Raw genomic sequence first — 27,457 nt, forward strand, 5'->3', positions numbered from 1 at the left:
TATTCTCAACTAATGTTCTGATTAAGTCTAATTAGTTTCTTAAGTAATGTCAACTTGCAACTAAAACTACTTAAAAAAATGTGTTAGCCAGATTTAAAATTGAGTTGTGATAACTTAATTTGCGTTGTTGACACAACAAAATATCCGTTGTTTTTTTTAACTACAAAATTAAGTACCCACAACAAATCAATAAGTTGTGTGAACTTGAATGTTTAATTTGGAAAATCTATCATTGAGTTCAAAATATTAGAAATATTTTGCTATCTTAAATCAAAATTTTAAGGCAACCCGGTTACAAATTATTTTAAGTCGGAAAAACTATCATTGAGTTTAAATTACTAGAAATATTTTGCTATCTTAAATCAAAATTTTAAGGTAGGCAGGTTACAAATTATTTTAAGTTGAGCCAACTTGATTTTTTTTTTCAGGATGAGTCAGCTCCTTAAACACAGAGGTCGGTCGGAGTTAAAGTTTAACACAAAGCAATGAGAAATGCCATATTAAATCCACTACTATGAAAACAGCATAATTTGGGATTAGAGACAATCTTAATAACTTGTGAAAAAACGTAACTCAAAAGTTATAATGTTATTAAAACAGTTTAAATCATCTTTTTGAAAAAAAAAAAAACATGTTTCTTACAATGTATCAGTTGTAAGTTAAATATGTCCAGCACAAGAGGCCTTCAGCTTTCATCTGTTTGCTCTGCTGTTGGACAGGACAAGTTAAAAAAAAATTAAAATAAATATATTAACTCTCATAGAAGTCTGCAAACTGATGATCCCAGGAGGCACACTTTTGATTCTACATAGGTGTAACCTGAAGCAAGACCAGTTGACTGGAATTTACTAAACTTCTACAACACAAAGTACTAAAGTATGAAGCCACGTGATCCACCCTGCTGTCAATCAAACATCCGGCCCACAAATATCTCCCAAGATGGGCTTCAAAACAGATATATATATATATATATATATATATATATATATATATATATATATATATATATATATATATATATATATATATAGCTCAGGTTTCCAGAGTTTCATAATGTAAAATATGGTGGCACTTCTCATGACAGTTCTGTTAAATTATGGCATATGGACCAAAGGTTTGCTACCAGAAGATAAAAACAGAGTTTGTCCAGTCACATTTTTTACATTTTCATGTATATAAGTTATCTCATATTTGCTTTGCAGAAGTGTCTGCATCCAAATCTGTTTCACAGGGAGGTGGAGGTGACACCCTTGGGAGAAAACGATTATTTTTGCGTCTTTTCAACATTCTCCTGAGAACCTGTGTTAGCTGTGTCTAAAATGAATCGAAGGACGCTCTGTGTTAGTTTATCTGTGAGAAAAGGCTTACACCTTTTGCTAATATGGAGATGCTAATGCATGCTTTTATCATAAGTAAAATAGATTATTGCAAAGCTTTGCTTGCTGGTCTTCCAAAAACCAACATTAGGATCATTCAGCTTCTCCAAAATTCTGCTGCACGAGTTCTCACCAAGACCAGGAAGCGGGCTAACAACACCCCAATTTTAAAATCCCTGCATTGGCTCACCAAATGCTTCAGGATTGATTTATTCTAAGACATATTTAACAGTTTTTAAATGTCTTAACTTCTTACTTATCAGATCTTTTAGTAAAGTGTGAACCCTCGCGGACCCTGAGATCCTCTGGTCTGTTAACCATTCTGACTGTAGGAACCAAAACCTACGGAGAGGCTGCGTTTCATCACTATGGCATTATGGAACAGTCTGCCAGAGGACCTTAGAGCCGCAGAGAGCATTCATGCTTTTAAGAAAAGGCTCAAGACCCATCTTTTTAACCTTGCTTTTAGCTAATTTTTAATTAATTTTATTTATTTATTTATTTATTTATCCATTTTATCTTGTTTTATGAACTTGAGAGTTCATAAAACAAGATAAACTAGAGTTCATAAAACTCATGTGTATATATATATATATATATATATATATATATATATATATATATATAAAATATTTTGCATGGTTGAAGTGAGGAGTTTGACACTTTAAGAAATTCCCACCATGCTGTTAAAGTGCCGTTTATATTAATACTTTGAAAGCAGTCCTGTTTCTTAACTATTTGGCTAATAAACAGTAGATTTGACAGGTTGATCTTTCCACCTAACGCCTGTTCCAAGTCTAACCATGAGTTGGTTTCTGGATTGTTTTTCAACCATTTTAAGATGTATTGTAATCTATTTACTAAATAATAGTTGTGGAAGTTTGGTAGTTCAAAGCCTCCACAGCTTTTTGCAGATTTTAAAGTTTTTAGACTGATTCTTGCAGGTTTATTGTTCCATAAGAAGCTTGATATAGATGAGTCTAATGCTTTAAAACAATTTAGTGGTGGTTGTGAGGGAATTATCGAGAAGAGATAATTAACTTTAGGCAAAATTGTCATTTTAATAGTGGCTACCTTGCCCAAGAGGAACAGAGATAGATTGACCCAGCGGGTTAGATCGTCATGCATTCTTTTCAGTAATGCGGTGTAATTTAGTTGCACCAGTTCTGATAATTTGGGGGAGAATTGGATTCAATTGAATCCAGAATGTCAAACACGCCGCTGCCTGGAGAGGAGGCAGACCCAGGAGAATCTTCAGGGCATTCACACTTGGAGGAGGGGGTGGTGGTGTTTGATTTCCCCATGACGCAGGTATGATAACACTCGTTAATGAATTTCTCCAGGTCCTCCAGGCTGACAAAAAGGCCTGGGGTTTTTAGCGAAGGATACACACAAATTGTACTAGTTAGATATAAGATTCAACTTTCTATCAAACAAATTTTGGAATAACAGTGACATTAAAATGTATACATATATACATGAATTCATTAATGCAACAGGCAATTTATACTTCTTTAGATTTTTAGTCTACATGAAAAGATTGCTGCAAACACCTAGAGCTAAATGTAGTCAATACATCTAAAAGGAAGCGTTCAGCTTTTCTGCTTTAAAGCTGATTATTCTTGCAGCACTTGTGCCTTGATCCTAAGGACATACTGTTAAATTTTGCTCAATAGAATCTAAAACAGCATAGTTACGGCACATTAATATATGTTCAAAGGAGCATTTAAATAGTTGGATTGTTTGCCTTTTTCCTTCTGTAATACATTTATTTAATCTTATTTTGAAAGACAAAATAGTTTTTTTATGTTAGGCCTCTCTTTAAGAGCCTGTTTAAACAAGAAACATTGTACACCCTCTTTAAAACAACAAATACCTGCAGTGAAACAATTTCTGCAAAAACGGGATTAAGTTGTGAGGAGTACCCGTGTAATGCCGGTCTGCTTGATGCCATCAGGTACAGTTTTCGGTAACGAAAGAACTTGTTCGGCCTTAAATAAATGTAGAAAAATATTACTGATTGAAATCAGGTTTTTTTTTTTATCAACTTTTTGCTAAGAGCCTGTTTAAACAAGAATTGCCATATCATGTTTTCCCTGATATGGCAACTAATGAAGTCCAGAAAAAACATTGGCGGTTTCTGGATCATCCAGAAACTGCAAACCATCCTCCAAGTTGCTGAGTGAAAGGGTATAGCTGATGAGTTGATCAACTACATTATCACTCGCATCAGCCTTATCAATTACAACGATTTTCTGTAGGATTTAAAACCAAAAGGAAACTAATCATAAAGAATACCTTACATGATTAAATAATTTGCTGTCAGGAAATTAAAGCCCTCAATAGATCATCCGGCTGGTGGACGGATTTGTGGAATGTTCTGGAGAAAATCACCTGCTGCTCAACGCGGAAAAGACCAGAGAAATGGTGACTGACTTCTGAAGGAAAGGGACAGTCTTGCAGCCTCTCTGCATCCTGGGCAAGGATGTGGAGAGGATGGAGGAGTAAAAATTCCTGAGAGTGACTATCGACAGCAGACTGAGCTGGTGGAACAACAGTACTGCTGTGTACAAAAAAGCCTGCAGCAGACTCTACTTCCTAAGAAAGCTGAGGTCCTTTAATGTGTGCAGCAAGATGCTGGAGATCTTTTACCAGTCTGTGGTATCCAGCACCTTGTTCTCCTCGGTGCTCTACTGGGGAAGCAGCATAATATGAGAGAAGAGGAACTCGTACCTTTTTAATTTGATCAGGAAGAGGAATATCTGACAGAAGATCTGACCGTACACTTGAAAAAGGCTCTCGCTCTGATTTGTCCTGCAGACAAAGACAACAGATGTCTGACTGACAAAACATGTTTTATTCTATCAAAAAGCACTACATACGTTGTAGGAGTTCATTTTATTGGTAGTCAATGTTGAGGACTATTTAAAAAAAAAACGTCAGTTAATGTTTACTTTTTTAGCTGTACTAGCAGTCACTGTTTTAAAGATTCTATTTTATTGGTAAATACAAGATTTTAGTTTGAAACTAAAAGCAACTGCGAATAGTTGGACTACCTCCCTATTTTTGTAAACTGTTGAGAAGTGAATAGACATTCATAGTATTTAACAAAAGTGTGCAATATTTACTTAAACAAAAGTAGGCATTGGATCCTACAATTTTAGCAAATTCTAGGCCAATCTCTAAACTACCCTTTATCTCTAAAGTACTCAAAAGCATAGCACACATTCTGATAATCGTTTTTTCTATCCTTGAGGTCTTCCAGTCAGGGTTCAAAGCTTTACATAATACAGAGTCAGCTCTTTCTAAAGGGTTTTTTGATCTGTTCTTAGCGACAGACTCTGCTGATTGTGTGGTTCTTGTGCTTTTAGACTTGTCAGCCACCTTTGACACTGTTAATCTTGGAATTTTAATTTCTTGTCTTGAGCAGTGGGTTGGAGTAAAAGGACTGGCATTGACGTTGTTTAAATCTTACTAGAGTGAGCAAACCTTTTGTGTAAGTCTTGGAAACCATGTATCCTCTTCTGCCCCCTTGACACGGGGGTGCTTCAAGGCTCCGTTTTAGGCCCCCTTTTATTCTCCTTAAATGGAGAATAAAACTCAGACTTTATTTATTTATATAGCACCTTTCATTTCAGTGAAGAAAACACAAAGCGCTTAACATAAAAGCAGATAAAATAATCATAAAAAAGGAAAATTATTAAAAACAGAAAACACAGGACAATCACACACAGAAGGGACCCCCCCCCCACCAGGTTCCTTTCTCCACCCACCCCGTTCCCTCAGTAGAACCCTGAACAAACAAAGAACTGTAGCTAAATGAAGGTCTGGCTTGGTACTGCTGTGAGAAAAAGACATAATGGGGATCCATTCATTTCAAGGCCCAGCCCAACCACGGGAGTCATTACCACAGTGCCCACCCAACACAGAGCAGCCTAGGGCCCACTCCATGGCTATTAGACCACAGAGCGGGACCCCAGCCAGCCGGGCACCGCAGCAACAGCACCCCCTACAGGTTAAACTGGTGGTGCCCCAGAACAATGGATCCCCAAGAGGAAACACTGGATTATGAAATATCAGAATACAAATTATAATAAAATAACAACAATAAAAACAGGGAAATAGCAATATTTGTATTCAAAAAATAGAATACGTAAGATGATTAAAACATAACCTTAAATATCATAAGTATAATAAAAAAAGAGAGTAGGATATTAAAAACATAAAGATAATAATAATAGTCCTTAAAAACTAAATAAATAAAATAGATAAATTAATAAATAGATAAATAATAAAAACATAAGCAATAATCAAAGTCATGTAAAAGATAGACTAAAAAGGTAGGTCTTGAGCCTCTTCTTAAAAACCTCTGAGGAACAACTAAGAGGCGAGTGCCGGAGGACCTCAGGGTCCGCGAGGGTTCATACTTTGAAATAATATCATTTAAATAAGAAGGCCCAAGACCATTAAAACATTAATAAACCATTAAAAGAATTTTAAAATCAATTCTGAAACGCACCGGGGGCCAATACAGCGATTTTAAAACTGCTGTAATGTGTTCCCACCCTCTGGTCCTCGTCAGAACTCGTGCCGCTGAGTTCTGCAATAATTGTAGATTTGAGATCAACTATTTGGGTAAACCAGAGAGCAGGGCATTACAATAATCTAAACGACTAAAAATAAAAGCATGCATTAGCACCTCTGTGCTGACAAGAGAGAGGAATGGGCGGACTCTGGCAATGTTTTTAAGATGATAAAATCCTGTTTTTACAACGTTTCTGATGTGAGGAATAAAACTCAGCTCAGAGTCAAAAAGAACGCCTAGGTTTCTCACACATTGAGAAGGTTTAAATTTCCTAAGTTTGGTTAAAATCATCTCTCTCTTGTCCTCAGGACCAATGATTAAAACTTTTTTTTTGCTTTGGTTGAGCTGTAAGAAGTTTTCTGCCATCCGTGACTTTATATCTATTATACAGTTAAAAAGGGTGTTGGTTCAAGGTCATCAGAAGACACGGCGATGTAAATATGTGTATCATCAGCATAGCTGTAAAAGTCAACGCAAGGCTGTGTATCATCAGCATAGCTGTATAGGTCAACGCCGTGTCTCCTGAAGATATTCCCAAGAGGCAACATATATAAATTAAAAAGTATTGGACCTAAAATCGACCCCTTGGGGAACCCCACAACTGATTTCATAGAATCTTGAGGGCCGAGTATCCTTACATACAAAAAAGTGTTGATCTGTGATATAGGAGTGAAACCAGTTGAGAGTGGGTCCTGAGAGGCCAACCCGACTCCTAAGTCTGTCTAATAAAATCTGGTGATCTACCGTATCGAAGGCGGCACTAAGATTTAGCAGTACCAGAACAGAAAGTTTCTGCGAGTCATAATTATGTCTGATATCACTTAAAAATTTTAAAAGGGCCGTCTCAGTACTGTGATTTGTCCTAAAACCAGATTGACATTTTTCAAGAACATTATGTTCATTTAAAAAATCATGCAATTGAGTAAAAACAATGTTTTCAATAATTTTACCTAAAAAATGGTCAGCTGGATACAGGTCTGTAATTGTCTATGATATTTGGATCCAAGTTACTCTTCTTCAGAAGGGGCCTCACCAACGCCGTCTTACAGGCAGAGGGGAAGACCCCCGTCTGAAGAGAGCAGTGAACAATGTTTAAAAGCTCTGACTCAAAAAATCCACAAGATGTTTTAAAAAGAGGAGTGGGAATGGGATCTAAAAGGCAGGTTGTAGTGTTTGCTTGGGAAAAAACTCGACCAAGCACATCTGCATCAACCAGGACAAAACTCTCCAGTGTTTCCTCGGGTAAAGATACCACATGCTGGGTAAAATCCATACTATTTAAAATATTGGAAAACTCAGAGGCAGAAGGATCATCCATGTTGTCAACGTGAAGATTAAAATCCAGTTATTAAAATCCTATTGTGCCTCAGAAGAATGACTGATAAAAACTCAGAAAAATCTTGTAAAAAAACGGAGGGAGGACTTGGTGGTCTATAAACAGTCACTACTAAAATAGGTGGGTTGCTGAACAGGAAGGAATGATGCTCAAATGAAGGATAATCAGTTAAAATAATGGTTTCAGTTTTTAAACCTTGTTGACCAATTGATGCTGTTCCACCACCTCTCTTACCTTCCCTTACAGAAAATAAAAAAATTAAAAAGTCCCCCTTGTGTAGTTCTGGGATTTTTGCTTGCCGTTCTTGTGATCATTTTGACCCAGCAGGGCTCTTGCGGGGAATCCCAGATCAAGGGAGATTATCAGTGGTCTTGTGTGTCTTCCATTTCCTAATAATTGCTCCTACAGGACTTCATAGGTTAATTGGTTACTCTAACTTGTCGCTTGGTGTGAATGTGAGTGTGCATGGAAGTGTGATTGTGGCCCTGTGAAAGACGGGCGACTTGTCCAAAATGTCCCCTGTCATCGCCCATGAGTGGGCAAAAACAGGTTTAAAAGATGAATAAATGTGGAGGGTGCATATAAGCTTGCATTTGTTCTTGGATGGTTACCATTAAAACTTGATAGGAACTATTTTCTGTTTTGCTCTGACTGGATTCCAAAAATGTCCGATGTGATATCTCTGCTCACAAAATGTCTCATAATTGGACTTTCGATCAAAATTTGAAGTAATTATTAACGGAGGATCAGTGCTGCAGTTTAACGACTTGGAGTTTTAACATTTCAAATAGTTTCCAAATCTTTCTCAAACTATTTTTTTTATCTAGAAAGAGACGTAAATGGACTTCAGTTATAAGTAAAGGTAAGACCAGTCTGCAAATTGTGTGTGCTGCTGTGTCTGTTTTAGTCTGAAGCATCCACCCTGGTGTTTTTAGGAACCACACTGAAACGCTATACAAATTTCATTCTTTCTTTGCCCAATTTGTACCTGTTAGGTGGATGGAAAGAATAAGAAGATATGAAATACAGTCAATACTTGGCTAATACAGACCCTTTAACCCTCCTGTTATGTTCTTTTGTGAGGAACAGAGATGATGTTCCTGGGTCAATTTGCCCCGGGGCATATTTTATTAATTAAAAGATGTCTGAAACTAAAAAAAATCCTAACAAGCAGTGTGAATATTTCATTACTAACTCCATTATTAATTATTCTATCAAAACTTAGTGAAATGGTGTTCCTTACCTCTAACAGCTAGTGGTTCAATTATTCGATAATTCACTTGTTTTTCTTAAAAATACACGTTCAAACTTTTTAAAAAAATTTCACTGCTGTATTACTTTTGAAAGACTACCATATAAAATACTATAGTTTTACATAACATTGAAACAATCTGAAATTTTGTTTTACATACATGCACTGTGAACCAGAAAAAAACAAAATCACAATACAACAGACAAGCAATCGCAATATGAAGTTGTATATGGGTCTGTACATATACACAGCACAAGAGTGACAAGTCATCACACTGTGCTTTGTGAAAATTAATTTTGCGCATTTCGCACAGGTCATGCTTGTCTTGACCTGGATCCTGTTTCCGGGCCGTCCCCCCAAACTCCATCTGGATGAAACTCGTCTACTGGACTTTAAATATGTAGTTGTAGGGTTAGATAAATTAATTCTTCTCTATGGGTTCTGGTAAATTGCCTGCCCGTCCTGGGGGAGGATCCCTCCTTAATGTGGGCTCCAATGAGGTTTCTTAGCTTTTTCCGGAATCTGTTTTTTTTAGGAGTTTTTCCTTACCGCGAAGGAGGGTCTAAGGGAAGGGATGACTGTTTAGTTCAGTCTGTTTAGTTAGTTCAATTTAGTATTTTCCTATTGAATTCTATGTATTTATGATCCTTTTGATTTTATGCTTTACTTTTTCAATTACCGACACGAAGCCCATCGAGACGACTGTTGTTGTGAATTTGGGCTTTGTAAATAAAATTGAATTCAATTGAATTGACATGGTCACATGAGTCACTGCCGTCCTAGTGGGCCCTGGCACTGTCTTTATCATGTTTTCTGCAGACAGGTTTGTCTGACGCATATTTGGGGATGAAGACCAATGTACTTCACCATTCTTTAAAATGGATGTCTTGCTTGGAGGAAAAGGAATAACAATTCCTTCATCTGGTTCAAAATCAGAATCATTAGAATCAAAATTTAGCTCAAGAGATTCTTCTTCTGACCATGATCAGTGATGACTTCCAGAGCCTCCTGGACTGTCATCGTTCTGCTTCTGCTGCTCATTTTGTAAAGTTCTGCCTGTGCAACAGGAAGGACTCCCATGCAGAGAATCTTTATATGTTTTGCCCCTCCCCTGTTGAGTGTCCACTGAATGTGGGTTGCGTTTTCCCGCGAGAAAAGTGTATTCATTTCCACAACTCCATTCAAAAACTAAACTTTCTTGGAATGCTTATCCAAGAAAGTATATTTTTGTAATTGGTTTCAATCATTTGTTTACTTATTTTTTTTTACATAAATTGGGGTTCCAGGTCATAAAACCCATGAATATAGAATTTCGAGAAAAGAAAAAAAAAGAAATCTGCCCAAATTTTGCAGGACAGTAAAGTTATGAACTCAGTTTCACCAATTACTCATTTACTGAACTCAAAGCACCTACACAGGTTCCCCAGATGTCATTACATTGGTTCGGTTTGGTTCATTTGTCTCAGTTCAGTTCAGTATGGGGAAGAGTTTAGAATTGACAATTAACCAGAAGACCGTCATTGATTTCATTGTAAGTGGGCAAACCTACTAAATTACCAAGGGATCAAATACTTATTTCCTCCACTGTATATGTCCTAACTTAAAAATAGAAGGATTCCAACTAAAGTCCAAAGCCAGGTCCTCCAAGGTTAGTTGAAAGTGCCAGTTTTGAACAACATGTATTCTTCTCCTCACAGTCACACACCACCACTTCCAGTGTCTCATGTCCCTCATTGTTCTGTTGGTCTTGCATCCGCAGTGGTATAGAATATTTTCCATAGGGGAGTGGCTTCAGGCTGACAAGGCCACCTTGCTGACCTGGTGAAACATGTAAAGACAGATATGTAGCTGCTTTATGCTCTAGTTTAGTCAAATGGATTAACAGATGTTTACAGACCATAAGCAGGATCTAGTTCCCAATGCATCTCGTCTTCCTCATTATCAAAATAGAAAGAAAATGGTCCACTATAGGGGTCAGCATCCAAATCCTGCACAGGTATCATCACTTTGTTGTTCTTGTTTCCACACAAAATGAGGCTGTTGTTGACCAGTTGTGGCTTGTGGTCATTGATGTCCCTCAAGTGAATACTGACATTACAAAAACTTTTGGCTGGAGGTTTACCTTCAAAATCACAAAAATGAAAATCTTTCAATTTAACTGATTTGCTAAGAACAGCATTATCAAACTATGTTTCAGGTTTGTTTCAGTACCATCATCTATGGCAGCAATAATGATTTTGTAAACATTGTCAGCATCCACGAAGGGTGATTCTCTGTCCATCTTCTTAGTTCCCTTGATTTCTCCAGTTTTTTCATCAATAGACACCCAGTTAGCTGGATCTTCTACTAATTCAAACCTGGAAACAGAGAAAAGAGAGTAGCAACTACTATTTAAATGTAAGCAAGAAAATAATATTAGTTGTTTATGACTTTCTTACATTCACAGTTTACATGCAGTCCACAAATATTTTACCTGAAAGAAGAAGAGTCTGGATCATAAACCTTTGGGGTGAAGAGCACCCTGCCTGGCTCTGATTCTTCTTTCTCATATACATCAGCTTTTGGTGGCTGAAACACTGGTGGGTCATTGTCATCAATTATAGTAATTGTGACACTGATTGAGTCAGGACGATAAAGTTTTCCGTCCTGTTTAATCAGTTTGCCATTCACACACTTAGTAAATGGTTCAATGTTTTCTACCCCAATCTCCAACTCAACCATCGTGGTGATTTCATAATTCTTTTCCTGCAAAAGACACACAGAAATTAATAGAGGTCCAACTACTTTTTGAGCCATGTAGAAAATTATAATCAACAAATTGGACTAATATTTGTTACAAAGTTTTGAAAATGCTGCAATAAATCCACAAATCAGTTGTTTTCCAAAATAATTTTTCTCAGGCAAAATAATCCTGTAGTTTTGTTAGTTTTCACATGAAAGAATTGATCCTTTTATCAGCTTGAAAATAGTCTTTTATGATCCAAAGAACATTTTTAAAAGTGGAAATGAGAACAATTTCTAACCAAATGGCACTGAATCAGAAATAAAATCAAATTGTGAACTAATGCATTGTATTAAGAAAAATATTTTAGTAATGTGATACTTAGCAAATATGTTTTACAAAACAAATGTAAGGATTCTCTCGGACAGGAAAAAAATGTTATTACCTTGACAATATTAAAAATACCCTCATTTGTTTTTGGGTCAGTTTCCACTTTGAAAATTCCTTCCTCATTTCCGCTGATGAAGAAGAACTTGGCATGCCAGCCATCAGTGTTGGGAGTGTCTTTGTCCTCTACTGGAAATCTGAAGACATCCCTGTAGAGTTTCATTTCATGTACTTCAGTCTGGAACTGAAAAAAACAACAACAATGTAGATGTTGCACGATTATCCATTAGTTATCCATACTTCTAGTAGTTCATTTCTATCACTTATCCTGAATTTGGTCGCGGGGGCAAGAAAAGACAAACTTTCTCCTACTGGCTCCTATTGTGCTCTAATAGGAGTTTGCAGAGCCAGTCAAGAGATTAAATTTTTCCAATTTGGGATGAAAATGGTCTTTTTCTGTGGAAAACACTTAAATTAAAAACAAAAAAAAGCTGAGTGAGCTGCAGATGAGCCACGCTCGGGCACCATTTGGTGGTTCAACCCCCCAATCCAACCCCCTTAATGCAGAGTGTCAAGCAGGGAGCCACTGGGTCACATTTCTTGGTATGTCTCGGCCTGGGATTGAACCCACGACCTTCCAGTTAGCAGACACTCTAACCACAAGGCCACTATCCAGCTCTTTTTGCATTTTGCATCTGTGACCCTGACTGTTCTTTCCAGGCCTGTAACTCATGGATAATGTTTTGCTAGTTTTGTCAATATTAGCTTTTGTTGTGGGTGTAGTCAGCTGAATCAAATAGTGGGATCTGTTCGACTCACGACATCCTCCTTTAAGTGGCAGTGGTCGCCAGAAGAAAGCATCCCACATGGATAACAGTGATTTTGCATTCACTATACAGCAGATGGTATTATTTCCATGTTTTATTCCAATGGTTTATTTATCTAATGTCTGAATTGAATTCTTTTTTAACACATAATTTTTGCAGGATCCAAACTACAATTTTTGTTTTAAATCTAATATTGGTGCCCACAGGTTTTGTTGCTATGTTTTTTCTTATTTTTTTTACCTTTATTTTACCAGGAGGGTCCCAGTGAGATAAAAATCCTCTTTTTCAAGGGAGCCCTGGACAAGAATCAACAAAAAAATACAACAAATGTTTAACAATTACAAAAGAGTTACAATGCAGATTGAAGTACATATAAATTGATTAGTTAAAACATGTACAATTCAAAGAAGTATAATTGAGTGTAGTGATCTTTCTTGCCCTCTTGTTACCATTGTCTAACATGTATGTCTTGTTTTACTTAATCTTTTGTTTAACAATTTTGTTATAGATGTTATCAATGTAATATTTTCCACAAGGAAAAAGAGTACATTGAGTCTTGAAATTAAACACTATTTATTTTATGGTCACAATGTGTTGCCGTAGTTTAACTAATACTTCTCAGAGCTTTACATTGGGTTATAATGTTTATGTTGTTTTCTTGAGTTTGTTTTATTTTTTACAAGATTTCTGTAATGATTATTGCCTTATAATTTTAATGAGCAGTGTGGAGCAGGGGGGCATTACTGAACTTTTCCCTGGTGGCTCTCTACATTCCACTCCTGACATGACACTTAATTAAGAGGCCTTATGGGTTTAATCAAACCTCCAAAATGAACATATGTCAGATGTTTTTACTCAATTCATTCATTCAGACATCTTCTTCCGTTTTATCCCTTTCGGGGTCACGGGGCTGCCGAAGCCTATCCCGGCCACTTGTGGGCAAAGGCAGCGGGCACCATGGACAGTTCGCCAGTTTGTGGCAGGGCCTGACTGAGTCAAATGATTAAATCTATTGTCAGAATGGTTAATTAAGTATAAAACAAATGTTCTTATCTTTCAGATTAAAATACATCCAAATCATCATGTAGAAAATAATACTGTTATAGTTTAAATGTTGCCAACATTTTAAGGTTACATGTTATAACTAAATTACCTTATGGTCACAAAAAGTGTATTTTTATAAAAACAGTAGTGAACTTTTACAGCTGTCCCTCAGTTTTGCGTGTAAGAAACTGGACCAAATGATTCCTTCAGCGGTCACAGGCCGTCTGGTTTAGCTATTGCATTAATAACATAATTCAAAGTAGAGCCCTGCGCAGGACCATTTTCTTCATCCCGCTTCCGCCCGCGCCCGCTGAATTTCTGACCAATCCCGCCCGCTCCCGCAACGTATGCGTTACACTCCCGCCCGCACCCGCAATATGTATGTCCAATCCCGCCCGCACCCGCAAAACTAATAGAATTTAGTCCCGCACAGTAATAGAGATGCATTGATTTTGTATCGTCTCCCGTCCCGCAGGAAAAAAAAGTGTATTTGTATTGATATTATTAAAGAGATTCATGTCCCTCTTCCAGCCTCATCTTTTCCTGCATTCCTCTTTTGTGTAATTTGCAACTTAATTATTAAATATATTTTCACAAATCCTGTTCGGTTAAAAGTGTGCGTGTGTGCGTGTGTGCGCGCGCAGACAGACGGCCTAAAGCGTGCTCTTAGTAAGAGGCGGGGCGGGGCGTTGCACACCCCCAACAACAGGTTAGATGACAGAGGCCATTGGGCGTCTCTACCTGGTGCCTTCACGGAGCTTCAGTACATAGGAATCCAACAGCCGCACAGCCTAACGTAGTCTGCTATTATATATTCATGAGATATTCATGGCAACACGTATCCCGCGGGTTTTTATTTTAGCCGCCTGCTCCCGCCCGCAGCACAATTCAAACCGCCCAATCCCGCGAGATTTGGGTTGGGTCCCGCGGGACCCGGCAGGACCCAATCCCAATGCAGCCCTCTAATTCAAAGTACACAAACACACTCCTTATACATACCCACTGTATATAATGGCAGTGAATCCAGACTTTAAAATCTTGTCTACACATGTCAAGTAAAGCTAAAATTGATATTTCCAAAATAATTTGAACTCATTTATTAGTGGAAAATCTAAATTTTATTTTATTTGGATCCAGATCTGAGCCCATCAATCCTGTTTCTCTTTCAGCTTTTCCCATCAGGGGTCGCCACAGCGAACGAGTCGCATGGTAAACTTGGCAATGTTTTTTATGCCGGATGCCCTTCCTGATGCAACCCTCTCAAAGCAACCGGGCTTGGGACCGGCACAGAGGTAGAGAAGGGAACAGGGAGCAGCCCGGAGTCGAACCCTGGTTTCACGAACGGAAGGCGCCGCAAACCAGCACGAGCTAAACCGGCTCTGAGCCCATCAATCCTCCCTGGGATTATTTCCAGGATTAAATGAATACACTCCAGGCTGGCTTCTTAAAAAGAGCCATAAATCCCAACCAGTATCCCTACCGTCTAGATAGAAAATAGAAGCAGACACAATGTAAGACACATTCAACTTCTAGACCTAGATCATAGGGAAGAGCCAGGCAGATGTCCACCTTCAGGGGCAGACCTGAGCCCCTGTCCCTGATCACCAAGTCCTGAGTGGGAGCTCTAGTCTGAGGCATTTGATGAGCTAGTAGCTTTGTTGAATTCAACTAGGAAAACCCGCTTCAGAACCAAACACAGTAAAGGTGAGCGTTTGTCATGACTTGTTTGGGGGCTAAGAGGGCAGGAAAATTTGCTTAAAATAGAGATAAGTGGAGAGAGAGGGCTTTGGGAGGTAGATGATTGATTGAAATGACTCAACAGGTTATTCTTGCAGGCCGCTCCAACAGCAAACAGTTGTTAATGAAGCCTCATAGAGGGAGAGAACCTTTTTAGGCGAGACTACCGGCCAGCGATCAAAACGAGTTAAGATAAATAATCTCTTTGGTAACGCTTTATAATAAGAGTCCTTAATAAACTATTTATAAGACTTTAACGAGTCCTTAATAAACTATTTATATGATCTTAGAAGTAGTTTTAAGGGCTGTCATCTGGACTTGGTTTTTAAAGATAGAAGACGTTTCACCTCTTCCAAAAAGCCTTGTCAATTCTGAAATAGCTGGTAAAAGAGCTGGCATCTATGCGCTCGTGGGGGAGGAGTCAGACCTGAAACTGGAAGGTATTGTCAACTTATGGTTTATGGTCGTTAAGAGTCTTTTGTCCTCAGCTGGGGGTTGGGGAGCCAGTGACTCCCTCCCTGACAACTTAAAAACTTTACAAAACCAACAAAAATATATTTATAAGCAAAACTTACCTCTTTCTTCTTGAACTCTGGCATATGTGTGTTTGTGTCTCTAACATTCAGCGTTATAACTGCCGTGCTTGACAGTGGAGGCGTTCCATGATCCTTTGCTTCAAGAGTAATTTTGTACTCCTTTGCTTTCTAAAACATTAAAAATTGAAATTCAGACGAGTCTAAGAGTGTAAGAACTACTGATTTAAAAAAAAGGACCAATTGGGTTTACTTCATAATCAAAACATCCAGTGAAGTTAAGATGAACAGTTCTTTCATCAATCCATTTTGCCTGGATATTGGGCTCTAGTGGAGTCTGTTGAACCACAGTGATGTTGAACGTAGAATTTTTTGTATTCTTCTCATCTATGTCTTGAGCAATCACTTCCACACCCAGAGATCCTTTCAGAAGAGAAACAGACAACTTTATTTTAGAAAAGTGGTCAATTGAACTAAAGATAATGTTGCAGATTTTATTAATTTCTAAACCTTAGTTTTACGCAATGACATTTCATTATCAATAGCTGTGATTCTAATGACTATTAAATAACACAAACTGGATTTGCGATAATGAATCCCCTAATGCAATTTTGAAAAGATTCACATTCATTTGAAAACGTTTTTGCGCTTTGAGACGTATAGAAATGTACAGACAATATTTTGCAAAACTGCAATGGAAACACTGTTTTCAAATTAAATGAGTCATATGACCAAAAATTGAGCGTATCATGCAGAATTGCTGGATCACCAAACACGATTTCCCAAAATTGCTTCATCTTTAGCTGCCCCCACATGCAAAGAGCTTAGCGCTCCATGGCCTGGTTAAGAAATCAATGTCTCTGCTGTGGTTCAGTGGCCGTGTCTCCTCAGTGACTACTCTACACCTGCTCCTCATCATCTCGTCACCTGCAGCTCATAACAGGGACCATTTATTCTGGGATGGAACCTTTCGGCAAACGCCAGATTATTGTGCCTCATGAATTCCTGCCAGCTCGTTAATTTGCCTCCCTGTCTATCAGCAAACTCTGGCAGTCTGGTCATCTGCCTTCATCCCTGTCTGCAAGCTCCCCCAGTCTACTCACCTGCCGGCCTGTTCTCCTCTCCTCCATTCATCCCCTCTGCCTCATAAAAATATAACCTGTTCACCACTCTATTTTCATGTCCGCGATTGGATTCTACAAAACCCACCAGTTTCACAACAGAAACAGAAAAAATGTGCGCAAGTACGTAATGGAAATACAGCAAATGTGTATTTCAGGGGTGGGCGATACTGGGACTTTGGGTTTCAATCCGATACCAAGTAATTACAGGGGGCCATATCACAGATATTGATACCAATACTTTTTTAGTGAAATTTTTGATTATAGAATAATTTTGGAAAACCACATTTTTTTGTAAATTAAGTGTACAATAAAACATAGGACAGGCTTTGACCAAATAAAAATGTTTAACTATTCACCACAATCTGAACTGAACATGCATCAAATATAGAACATGTATATTAGTAATGGCATACTACAATAATAGTAAAGAAACAGTAACTAGTATAACATTTTTTAAAAAGCTACTACAATGAAACAAAAATAAATAGCACCATAAGTGTATATATTTTTTACAACAAAGGCAGTAATAAAACAACTAAGTAACAAGTAAAAAAAAATAATAATAATAAAATAAAAGATTTACTGTAATAAAGTTAAGACAAAGTCCCTTAGTTGTCACACATCGTGTGAAATGTGTTCTACGCATCTGACACCTCCCCTGAGGGAGAAGAGAACTGCAGACACAGCCATGCACATATATTTGTGTGCAAATATGTGGCTCTCTCTACTCTCTGATGAAGCAGGAAAGGTAGTCTGCCAGATTGGGCAGTTTTCCACTCAAATTGGGTCGGTTTTTGCTCAAATTGGAAGTTTTTTTTTTCTTTTTTGTCTAATCAGGCAACATGGCAGACAGAGACACCATGCTTAAGTCAATACTTTACCTCGGTGTCGATAATATCTATACTCAGATCAATCCCCCAACCTATAGTGTGTTTTAGTTTCATTAGAATCCAACAACTAACTTTAGAAGTGTGTGTACTTCTCCTCACTCTTTTAAGTGAAACCCACCTTCCGCTTGGCTTTCATTTACTGTGAATGTTTTGGGAAATTTGGTAAACCTTGGTGGATTGTCGTTAATGTCTTTTACTTCCACATCAAATGCCAGCTCCTTGTCTATTTTTTGATTGGTGTCTGTGTCATACACATTAAAAATGACCTGTGGAATAAAGCACTCTGGTTAAAAGCATTATAGCTACAATTAAAATGCTTTTCTTTGTACAGTGGGGCAATAAAGTACTTAGTCAGCCACTCATTGTGCAAGTTCTCCTACTTAAAAGATGAGATAGGCCTGTAATTTGTATCATAGGTATACCTCAACTATGTGAGACAAAAGGAGAAAAACAATCCAGAAAATCACAGTCTGATTTTCAAAGAATTTATTTGTAAATTATGGTGGGAAATACGTATTTGGTCAATGACAAAAGTTCATCTCAATACTTTGTTAATATTGTTAAAATACCCTTTTTTGTCAATGACAGTGGTCAAACATTTTTTGTAAGTCTTTACAAAATTTTGTGTTGCTGGTATTTTGGCCCATTCCTCCATGCAGATCTCATCTAGAGCAGTGATGTTTTGGGGCTGTCGCTGGGCAAGACAGACTTTCAACTCCTTCCAAAATACTTTATTGCTCCACTGTAGATATATCTCCAATTTCATATTGACTCACATGGAAGCAGGGGTACTTCTCTCTGTCAATAGATTTGAGCACGAAGACTTCTCCAGTATTTTCATTAATGGTTAAATACCCTTCAGTCACAGCCTCTCCGGTTATTTCAAACCTAAAGTCTTTTCCCTGTATCTTGTCATTATACATCTAAAAGAAACAAATTCAAACTAAGACGTTTGTATTGCAAAAACAGATTAACTTTAGATTATACTTGTTTAACCTTTGATATAAAATACGGGTAGTTCACTATCATTTCCTCCTCAAGTTCAATAGTAGATAAGACCCATCTTCTTTTAGTTCGAACCAAGAGATCCTGAAAAAGGAAAAAATTGGTGAGATGGAGGTCAGTGATAGAAGTTTTAGTTATAGTTCTCTTGCAAACATTTAGTATTCATGTACCCGCTTTTTTCGAGCTTCCTCGCAAGCACTGCCGAAATCCAAGGCTGGAAATGCAACCTGCATGCATAAAGAACATGGGTTACAAGATAATTGTTTGTGATATTCTGATTACCAGCAAAAGCTATTTCCTATATAGTCTCAACTTGACACTTGAAATTGCATGCATTTACACTGCTACAAGTACATCTTTTTGAGCAAGTAGTATATTGTCTTTTTTGGCTGTACAAAAATCTATTACAAATATTTTCTTTGCAGTTCTTTTTAATGTACATGACATTATCTGTATTTTTATGTTGTTTTTTTTTTTACATATTTTAAACTGTAGGAAAAAGGAAAACAAGCCTTTATTGGGGCACTAATTGGTGGTTGTGATGCAGAGGTATTTGGTTGACCTCTGCGTCCCAGTGAGGTTCTGCTCTGCCTATCTGTGAATGGGAAAAAACGCTGAACCCAGCATACTGGTTAGCCTCTTGTGTGGGTGTGTGTGACGCAAGTTTTCTTTGTTCTTCCAAGAAAGGTGAAAAGTGCTATATTAGTACACAACATTTAATACCCAAAATATTCTATAGCAGAACTGTGAATCTAAAATGATTTGAAAACGCATCTCAACATTTGTTATTTGTGGAAGATTCTATTCTAGATCCAGGTTTTTAAACATAAAACTTTGGTGCATTTGTTAGACATTTAGACATTTTGTGGCTTTGTTTGCAGTTCAGATGCTGCACTACCTCAGCTTCCCTTCTTACATTTATTTTCTGTATTAATATGTTTTTCAGTTTTTTGTTTCAATGTTTTATTGATGTCTTGCCAACACTTTCTGCGCCTCTGTAAAGCATTTTAAACTCTCTGTATCTGTAATGTGTCTGAACAAAGGCGCACCGCTTTGCCTTAAATAAAAGGCAGGGATCCAGCTTAATGACTCATTTTATCAAGGCTTGGAACTATTCATGTGGAAATTTTAGTTTTTAAGTTGAATGGACAAAACAGTAATTAACACAAAACAGTAACTGATTCGTTGTTTTTCTTATTTTTTGCATATAAGTTACGTTAGTTCACACTGAAACCAGCAGTTGAAAATTTCAGATCCCAGATGTAATTGCTTCTAAATCATTTTTTTGCGATTCAGGCTCATGCAATCATGCATCACTATTTACGTTTTTAAGTCAGTTTTTAGGCTCTACACGTGCGTTGAAAGTTTAAACCAGTTAAACTCTGATCAATCATGAACTCGGATTTGGTAGTGAAAAATAGGTAGCATCATGAAGAAGAAGAAAAAATAATTGCAGTTTGCGCCTGGCCAGAATTATATGATACCAAATCTTTTATATATCCGAATAGAGCTGTGAAAGAAAAAGGCTGCAGCTTCAACATCTGCACCAAGCCTCCTCCAGCTGTGAGTCCATGTGTTATTATCAGGTAGCGACTGTCCAGTGTGAACACTATATTCTAAATGAGCATTTAAGAACCTGCGTTAAATAAGTCCTTTAATGCGCTAGTTCTTGTTTGTTCACCTTTCAGCATAACTCTTTTTTATTTTTATTTCATTTATCACATATCAAAAAAGGTAAATAAAAACAGAATATTAAACAATGCGGATGTGATGGATGGTTGCCAGAAACCCACAAGGGGCTTAACATGTGGCAACCACCATAAAAAGTCTATAAGCTAAAAAACAATACCGTTCAGTAAATACAATACATAAAAAATCAATACATATTCAATTCATGCACTTACATTCTTTTATCAAACTAAAAATGCATGGCATATGGAAAAGTACCATTGTTAAGAAGAAAGCTTTTTAGAGCTTTTTTAAACTGAATTTGTGAAAGTACTTTGAAAGAGGAAGGAAGACTGTTCCAAATTTTACATCCTCTGTTTAGGACACTAAACTGTGACTGATAATAAAACTCGAACCTCGGATTCAGGAACAACAGTGCGGTTTCCGTCCTGGTCGTGGAACAGTGGACCAGCTCTGCACCCTATCTAGGGTGCTGGAGGGATTGTGGGAGTTCGCTCATCCAGTCCATATGTGTTTTGTGGATTTGGAGAAGGCGTTCGACCGCGTCCCCCGTGGCATCCTGTGGGGGGTGCTCTGGGAGTATGGGGTCCGGGGAGCCTTACTGAGGGCTGTCCGGTCTCTGTATGACCGGAGTAGGAGATTGGTTCGCATAGCCGGCAGTAAGTCAGACCTGTTCCCGGTCCACGTTGGACTCCGGCAGGGCTGCCCTTTATCACCGGTTCCGTTCATAGTTTTTATGGACAGAATTTCTAGGCGCAGCCAGGGGCCGGAAGGGATCTGGTTTGGGGACCACAGGATTTCCTCTCTGCTTTTTGCAGATGAAGTTGTCCTGTTGGCTTCATCGAACCGGGACCTCCAGCGTGCATTGGGGCGGTTTGCGGCCGAGTGTGAAGCGGCTGGGATGAGGGTCAGCACCGCTAAATCTGAGGCCATGGTCCTTGACCGGAGAAAGGTAGTTTGCCATCTCTCGGTCGATGGAGTGTCCTTGCCCCAGGTGGAGGAGTTTAAATACCTTGGGGTCTTGTTCACGAGTGAGGGAAGATCGGAGCGTGAGATTGACAGGCGGATCGGAGCGGCGTCCGTAGTTATGCGGTCGCTCTATCGGTCCGTTGTGGTGAAGAGAGAGCTGAGCCGAAAAGCAAAGCTCTCAATTTACCGGTCGATCTACGTTCCAATACTCACCTATGGTCATGAGCTATGGGTCATGACCGAAAGAACGAGGTCCCGAATACAAGCGGCTGAAATGAGCTTCCTCCGTAGGGTGGCTGGGCGCTCCCTTAGAGATAGGGTGAGAAGTTCGGTCAGCCGCGGGGAGCTCGGAGTAGAACCGCTTCTCCTCCACATCGAAAGGAGCCAGCTGAGGTGGCTTGGGCATCTAGTCCGGATGCCCCCTGGACGCCTCCCTGGAGAGGTGTTCCGGGCATGTCCCACTGGGCGGAGGCCCCGGGGAAGACCCAGGACACGCTGGAGAGACTACGTCTCTCGGCTGGCCTGGGAACGCCTCGGGGTCCCCCCAGAGGAGCTGAAGGAAGTGGCTGGGGTGAGGGAAGTCTGGGCATCTCTGCTCAGTCTGCTGCCCCCGCGACCCGGTCCCGGATAAGCGGAGGAAGATGGATGGATGGAACTGTGACTGAGTTATGCGAGAGAAAGGTGCTCTGATGAGACAGCCACCCCGAGTGGGATATTCATGAAATTCGTTATTAAATTGAACATGTTGGTGAAATGTTGGGGAAGAAGTTTTCCAATAGAATTGAAAACAAACTGACCAGTTTGAAGTTGGTTGACTGGATAGATACTCAGGACACTGGCCTGACAAAACAAAGCTTGAGATAAATGCCTATCTCCTACATTGAATATTATTCTCAGAGCTTGTTTTTGCAGACGCAGAATAGGTTCAAGTTTAGTTTGATGTGTACTAGCCCAAGCAATATTGCAGTAACTAATATATGGATATATCATTGAATAGTACAACATAATTGCAACCTTTGTATTCATCAAATGACGGGTTTTACCTAGGATACCCACCATTTTGGCAAGTTTGGTACTAATAAAACTAACATGAGGTTTCCAGGATAAGGATTCATTTTGATTGGAATATTATCAATTTGTATTTTAAAAGAGAAATCCATGGCATTTGACTATAGACCAAACAATAAAAAGTGTGGTTTTTTTATAATGAGTGACAATTTGTTAGCTTTAAACCAAGTAGATATCTTGTCAAGTTCATAATTTACAACATTGTTAAGAATATCTAAATCCTTATAGGAATAGAATAAATGGTGTGATCTGCAAATAATATTTTAGAAAGTTTAACTGATGCATTGGGTAGATCATTGACGTATAATAAAAATAACAAAGGACCCAAAATGGAACCTTGAGGTAAACCACATTTTAGAAGAAGAGGGGGAGGACTCCAGTCCATTATAGTCTAAGGTTTGATATTGATCAGTTAAATAACTAGTAAACCAAAGTATAGAGTTGTTTGTGATGCCAAGAAGTGCAAGTTTATCCAAAAGAATAGTATGGTTAACAGTGTCAAATGCATTTGACAAATCTAAAAAGATACCAACTGTGTTCTCTTTTCTATTTTTTTCTTTATAGATTTCAGTAATTAAATGCACCAGTGCCATGTAAGTGGTATGTTTTTTCCTAAAACCATACTGGTAAGGGTATAATATGTTATTGTTTTCAAGATGATCTATTAATCTTTGATAGACAATTTTTTCAAGAATCTTAGAAACAGCTGGTAAGACAGAAATTGGTCTATAATTATTGAAGTGGGTTGGATCATCATCTTTATAAACTGGAGTAATTTTTGCTCTCTTTAGCTCAATGGGTACAATACCTTTGACCAGAGAGAGATTAAAAACATATGTCAGTAGTTTAATAATAAAGACATAGATTGATTTTAACAAATTACTATCAATATTGTCATAACCAGGTTAACTGTCTTTTAAGCTAAGAATAATATCTCTTACTTCATTCTCAGTTGTTAGTGATAAGTTAAATTCCTTAGTAATGGAATAATTTAGATACTCCAATGGTCCCTGTTGACTAGGTGGGATCCTTGAAACCAGAGTAGGGCCTATCTCAGAAAAAAATGAGTTTACATTTTGCAGCAATTTAGTGAGGGTTTGAAACATGATGATCATAAACCTGAAATTCATTGGATAGCTGTTTTTAAGTAGTGTTTTTATTCAGTATTGTGTTGATAGTTTTTCAGAGGCAGGCAACATTGTTTTTATGCTGGGCTAACTTTGTATTGCAAAAGTGTACCTTTGCTCCTCTTATGATATGGTTTAGTCTGTTTCTATATTTTTTGAATTCTAAGTGATTGTACGGAGTAGGACAAGTCAGGTATTTTTTATATAACATCTGCTTGGTCTTCAAGGATTTTATTGTAGCTGAAGTGATCCATGGTTTTGAACATTTGAGGTCCAGGCTTTTAAGACCTCCATAGTGACAACCTCCTCTTCATTCTGAAGCACCATTTTGGACTTATTGCGTGACATTAGTACCTGCTTTAGTTGATGTTCCAAGGCTGTAGAAGCTTTAAGTCCCACAGATGGAGCAATTGTTTGGCAAAGCTATTGGCCCAGTTGAATGCAGAGCAGCAGGTCCCACAAAAGGAGTAGACTGAAGCAGCAGCAGGTCAGCAGAGCAGCAGGCCTCACACTAGCAGTGTATCAGCTTTTACTGATTCACAGGCGGTTTGGCAGAGATTTTTATTCTTGATGCCCTTCCCGACAAACCCCTGGATTTTTTCCGGGATGGGGGCCGACACAGGGAGACCCAGACTTGGGCAACTTTGTGGTTAACCCACACTGGGTTAAGCTCATCACGACCCCTGGGAATCAAACTCTGATTTCCCATGAGCCAGTTCTGCACTTAACCAACTGAGTTTTCCTGCCGCTGCATTACATTTCTGGTGTCGACAGCATAAGAAGTTGTGGGAACTATAATTAAAAGTATATTAATGTTTTATACGTGAGTCAAGCAAACATGAGACATGTGTGAGATAACTTGTGACTTCAAGTGAAGGATGTGGTTAAGAGAACTTTAGACAAAGGTCAAAAGAGTAAGTGAAGGGTGACAAAGGTCAAAAGAGGAATGTGAGTCAACTTGGAGGCGCTGTTAAAAAATAACTGGGCAGAATGTTAGTCATGCATACATCATGTGTCTTAATGAGCAGGATGCATACATTATGTGTGGATCAATAAAAGGAGCCTGCTGAAAAGGGGAAGGCAGAGTTTTAGCACATTCTGTGTGAGGAGCAGATGTGAGCAGCTGTGCTGGAATTCTCCCTTTGCAAAGGCGAACCAAAGTTTCAGTCTTATTATTATAACCTTCAACTATAATCCTATAATAGAAGAACCCAGGGAAGTCAATTTGGACTTCAACAAATATATTACTAGTATTATGGAAGACAACCTAAGAACCATTCAAAGTATATCTTTTAAAAAGGAACACTAAGACAGTATTTTGTTCTTCAGGTCAACTGGACTTAAGAGGTTGATATAAAAAACGTTTTGCTGTTCTTCCAAGTAGCTGATTTAGTTCTAACTGCTGATTCCAGTTATTTTTCAGAGGTGTGAGTAGAGACAAACACCAATGATCCAGAATGTTTGGCTGGATTTAGTAAAGATTAGTATATTTTATCATTACAATGCATTTTAAAGCATAGAAGTGTTTAAATAAATTACAAAACCAGCAAATGTTATACTCAGGACATTTTCTTTTTTTTCATACCAAATGCAAGAATACAATGAATCTCTGCAAAAAATCTCTTTGTTTGGGGTCTCTTTTATAAATGTTTCTAGTTTGCACGTTGCAGAAACCAGATGGGTATGAGCACACACCTAAGCAAACATCTGTGTTTTCAAAGAAAATATTTGTGGAAAATGACGTCTTTTGTAGAAAATTCCACCCTGCTATTAAGTTTTTCAAGAATAAAATATTTATTTATCTAACAACTGAGGCCCTGGGTTCATTGAAAGATGAAACATTTTATGTTTATCCTTCTGTTTTTGTCACAGAAAAAGAAGTCCAGACAGCTAGATGGTCAGATGGACTCTACTACAACAAAAAAGAAACGTGCACACGTACTTTACTGAATACATTTTGAATGCAAACTATCTGTATTAACTTAAAATGACTATTTATTTAGAAAACAAAAAAATTGTTTGTTGATGGATAAAACAACTTTTTTGTCTTTTCCAACTCATCTCCAACTGAGCTGCTTGGCTATTAAAGAAAAAAGAATCGTGTTCTATTTTGCATTAACCTTACAGATTCTCCCACTCAGAGACAGAAGAGAGACTGTCTGACAAAATTTACCTTTACTGAAAAGCTACCAAGCAGGGCAAAACCTTTTTTAAATACAATTTTTTTTCTTTTTTGGTGAATTTGCCTGCAGGATTCATGTGATACACATTGCAGTTCAATAAATAAGTATCATATGCATTTAAAAACCACTGAGCATGTAGACTGATTTAAATACAACAACAAGTAGAATTATTAACCTTTAAAGATTATTGCACCCATAAATTAAAACACTCTATTCTGTGCAGGTGTGTGACTATAAGAAAATATAAGAAAACAAAAAGTCATGCTTACCAAGAGAAACAGAAAAACAGTCCTCATCTTGGTTTCCACTGCCTGCTATTCACTCTGGGAAATGCCCCAGCAGAGCAGAAGGGAATTTGAAAAAAACATGGGTGGAGACAATTGCACTCTGCCTCCAGGCAGCAATTGACCGACTGTTTAAAACGCAAACCTGTTTGTTGGTGAACCTTTTTAGGCTATTTGGTGAAATTATAACTTTAACTCTAGCTTCAATCAATAGAAAGACATTTAGAGCTGGAAAAACAACAGGTTACAGAAGATTTTTTTATGTAAATGCATTTCCTGAAACTGAGCATGCTCAGAAGAACCTCTTGACTCAAGTGTTAATGTTACCATGTTTCCGTGTTCCGTGGAGCTTTCATTAAGAGAATATATTTCATCTGTACTGATCAATAAAATACCATTCATGATAATACATGCTTTTGACCCTTTAAAGAAAAAGATGCAGAAAAGATGCAATTGAAGTCAATTAGTTTGTTTTAACACAAATCTATATTGTGTCTTCAGTATGTCAGTTCTGTTCTATTTTTATACCTCTTCAAAACTGATTGGGAAAAGTAAAACAAAGCTAGGATAACAAAAATCTATTTATGTGTATATTTTTTAAGGTTGGTCCCCATTTTAAAGTATATAATTGGGCTGATCAAAAACGTTATTTATATATATTATAGACAACAATTTGTTTTAAATCTGCATGCTTTAAGCACTGATGAACTGTAAGCATAACTTGCAGTTGTTACACAGTAGTTCTAGTTTGGGGGAGAAATATCAACTGCAACCTAAGAACTGCTGTTGGAGCTTCTCAAAGAACATAAGAACTAAAGAAAAAATAAGCTGAGGTGCTCCTCTTTAATTCAGCCTCCTCTTTAATTCTCAAGCCTGAGAATGAAGCAAGATCTTGGATTTTTAACATTAAAAATGATTTTATCTCAACTCTTACCTGTGTGGAATTTTTTCTTGAAAACAGTCTTCACCAAACAAAGACAAAATCATTCATCAATTTATTTTCTATACCCGCTTATTTCGCTTATTTGACATTATATCTTTTCAAATTTCCAAAAGATTCCAGCTTATTGGCCAAGTGTGTCTGCCCTGAGACTGGAAGGTTGTGAGTTCAAATCCACGGCCAAGCCTTACCAAAGACTGGGACCCAGTGCTTCCCTGCTTGACATCCAGCATTAAGAAGTTGGATTGGGAGGCTTAAACCATCTACTGTAATAGCTCCTGAGTTTGGCTGTGACTGCAGCTCACCGTTCCCCCAGAAGATGGGTCAAATGTGGAGAGCAAATTTATAGGTGCGTGACTACTAATGGTATTTTAGTTCA

At 37.9% G+C, this 27,457-nt stretch overlaps 1 protein-coding gene across 3 annotated transcripts; it reads right to left on the reverse strand.

Moving 5' to 3' along the window:
* Positions 1-8,389: 8,389 nt before the first annotated feature.
* LOC111947662 (cadherin-like protein 26) lies at positions 8,390-26,399 on the reverse strand. Of its 3 annotated transcripts, none has more exons than XM_023956724.2 (12): positions 26,124-26,399; positions 18,989-19,045; positions 18,810-18,902; positions 18,590-18,736; positions 17,932-18,079; positions 16,053-16,222; positions 15,842-15,970; positions 11,717-11,902; positions 11,023-11,294; positions 10,761-10,906; positions 10,447-10,671; positions 8,390-10,367 (listed from the first exon to the last, which is right to left on the reverse strand). In XM_023956724.2, the coding sequence occupies exons 1-12, from the start codon at positions 26,148-26,150 to the stop codon at positions 10,171-10,173; spliced, it is 1,797 nt and encodes a 598-aa protein (XP_023812492.1). In that variant the 5' UTR covers positions 26,151-26,399; the 3' UTR covers positions 8,390-10,170. The 3 variants fall into 3 exon arrangements, with proteins under 3 accessions (XP_023812492.1, XP_023812493.1, XP_078806553.1); XM_023956725.2 differs by lacking the exon at positions 26,124-26,399 and adding an exon at positions 24,026-24,120; XM_078950427.1 differs by lacking the exons at positions 16,053-16,222; positions 17,932-18,079 and having other exon boundaries at positions 26,124-26,267.
* Positions 26,400-27,457: the final 1,058 nt, after the last annotated feature.

The sequence above is a fragment of the Oryzias latipes genome, chromosome 7 (assembly GCF_053564925.1).
Source record: "Oryzias latipes strain Hd-rR chromosome 7, Olatipes_Hd-rR_3.1".
NCBI classification, from domain to species: Eukaryota; Metazoa; Chordata; class Actinopteri; order Beloniformes; family Adrianichthyidae; genus Oryzias; species Oryzias latipes.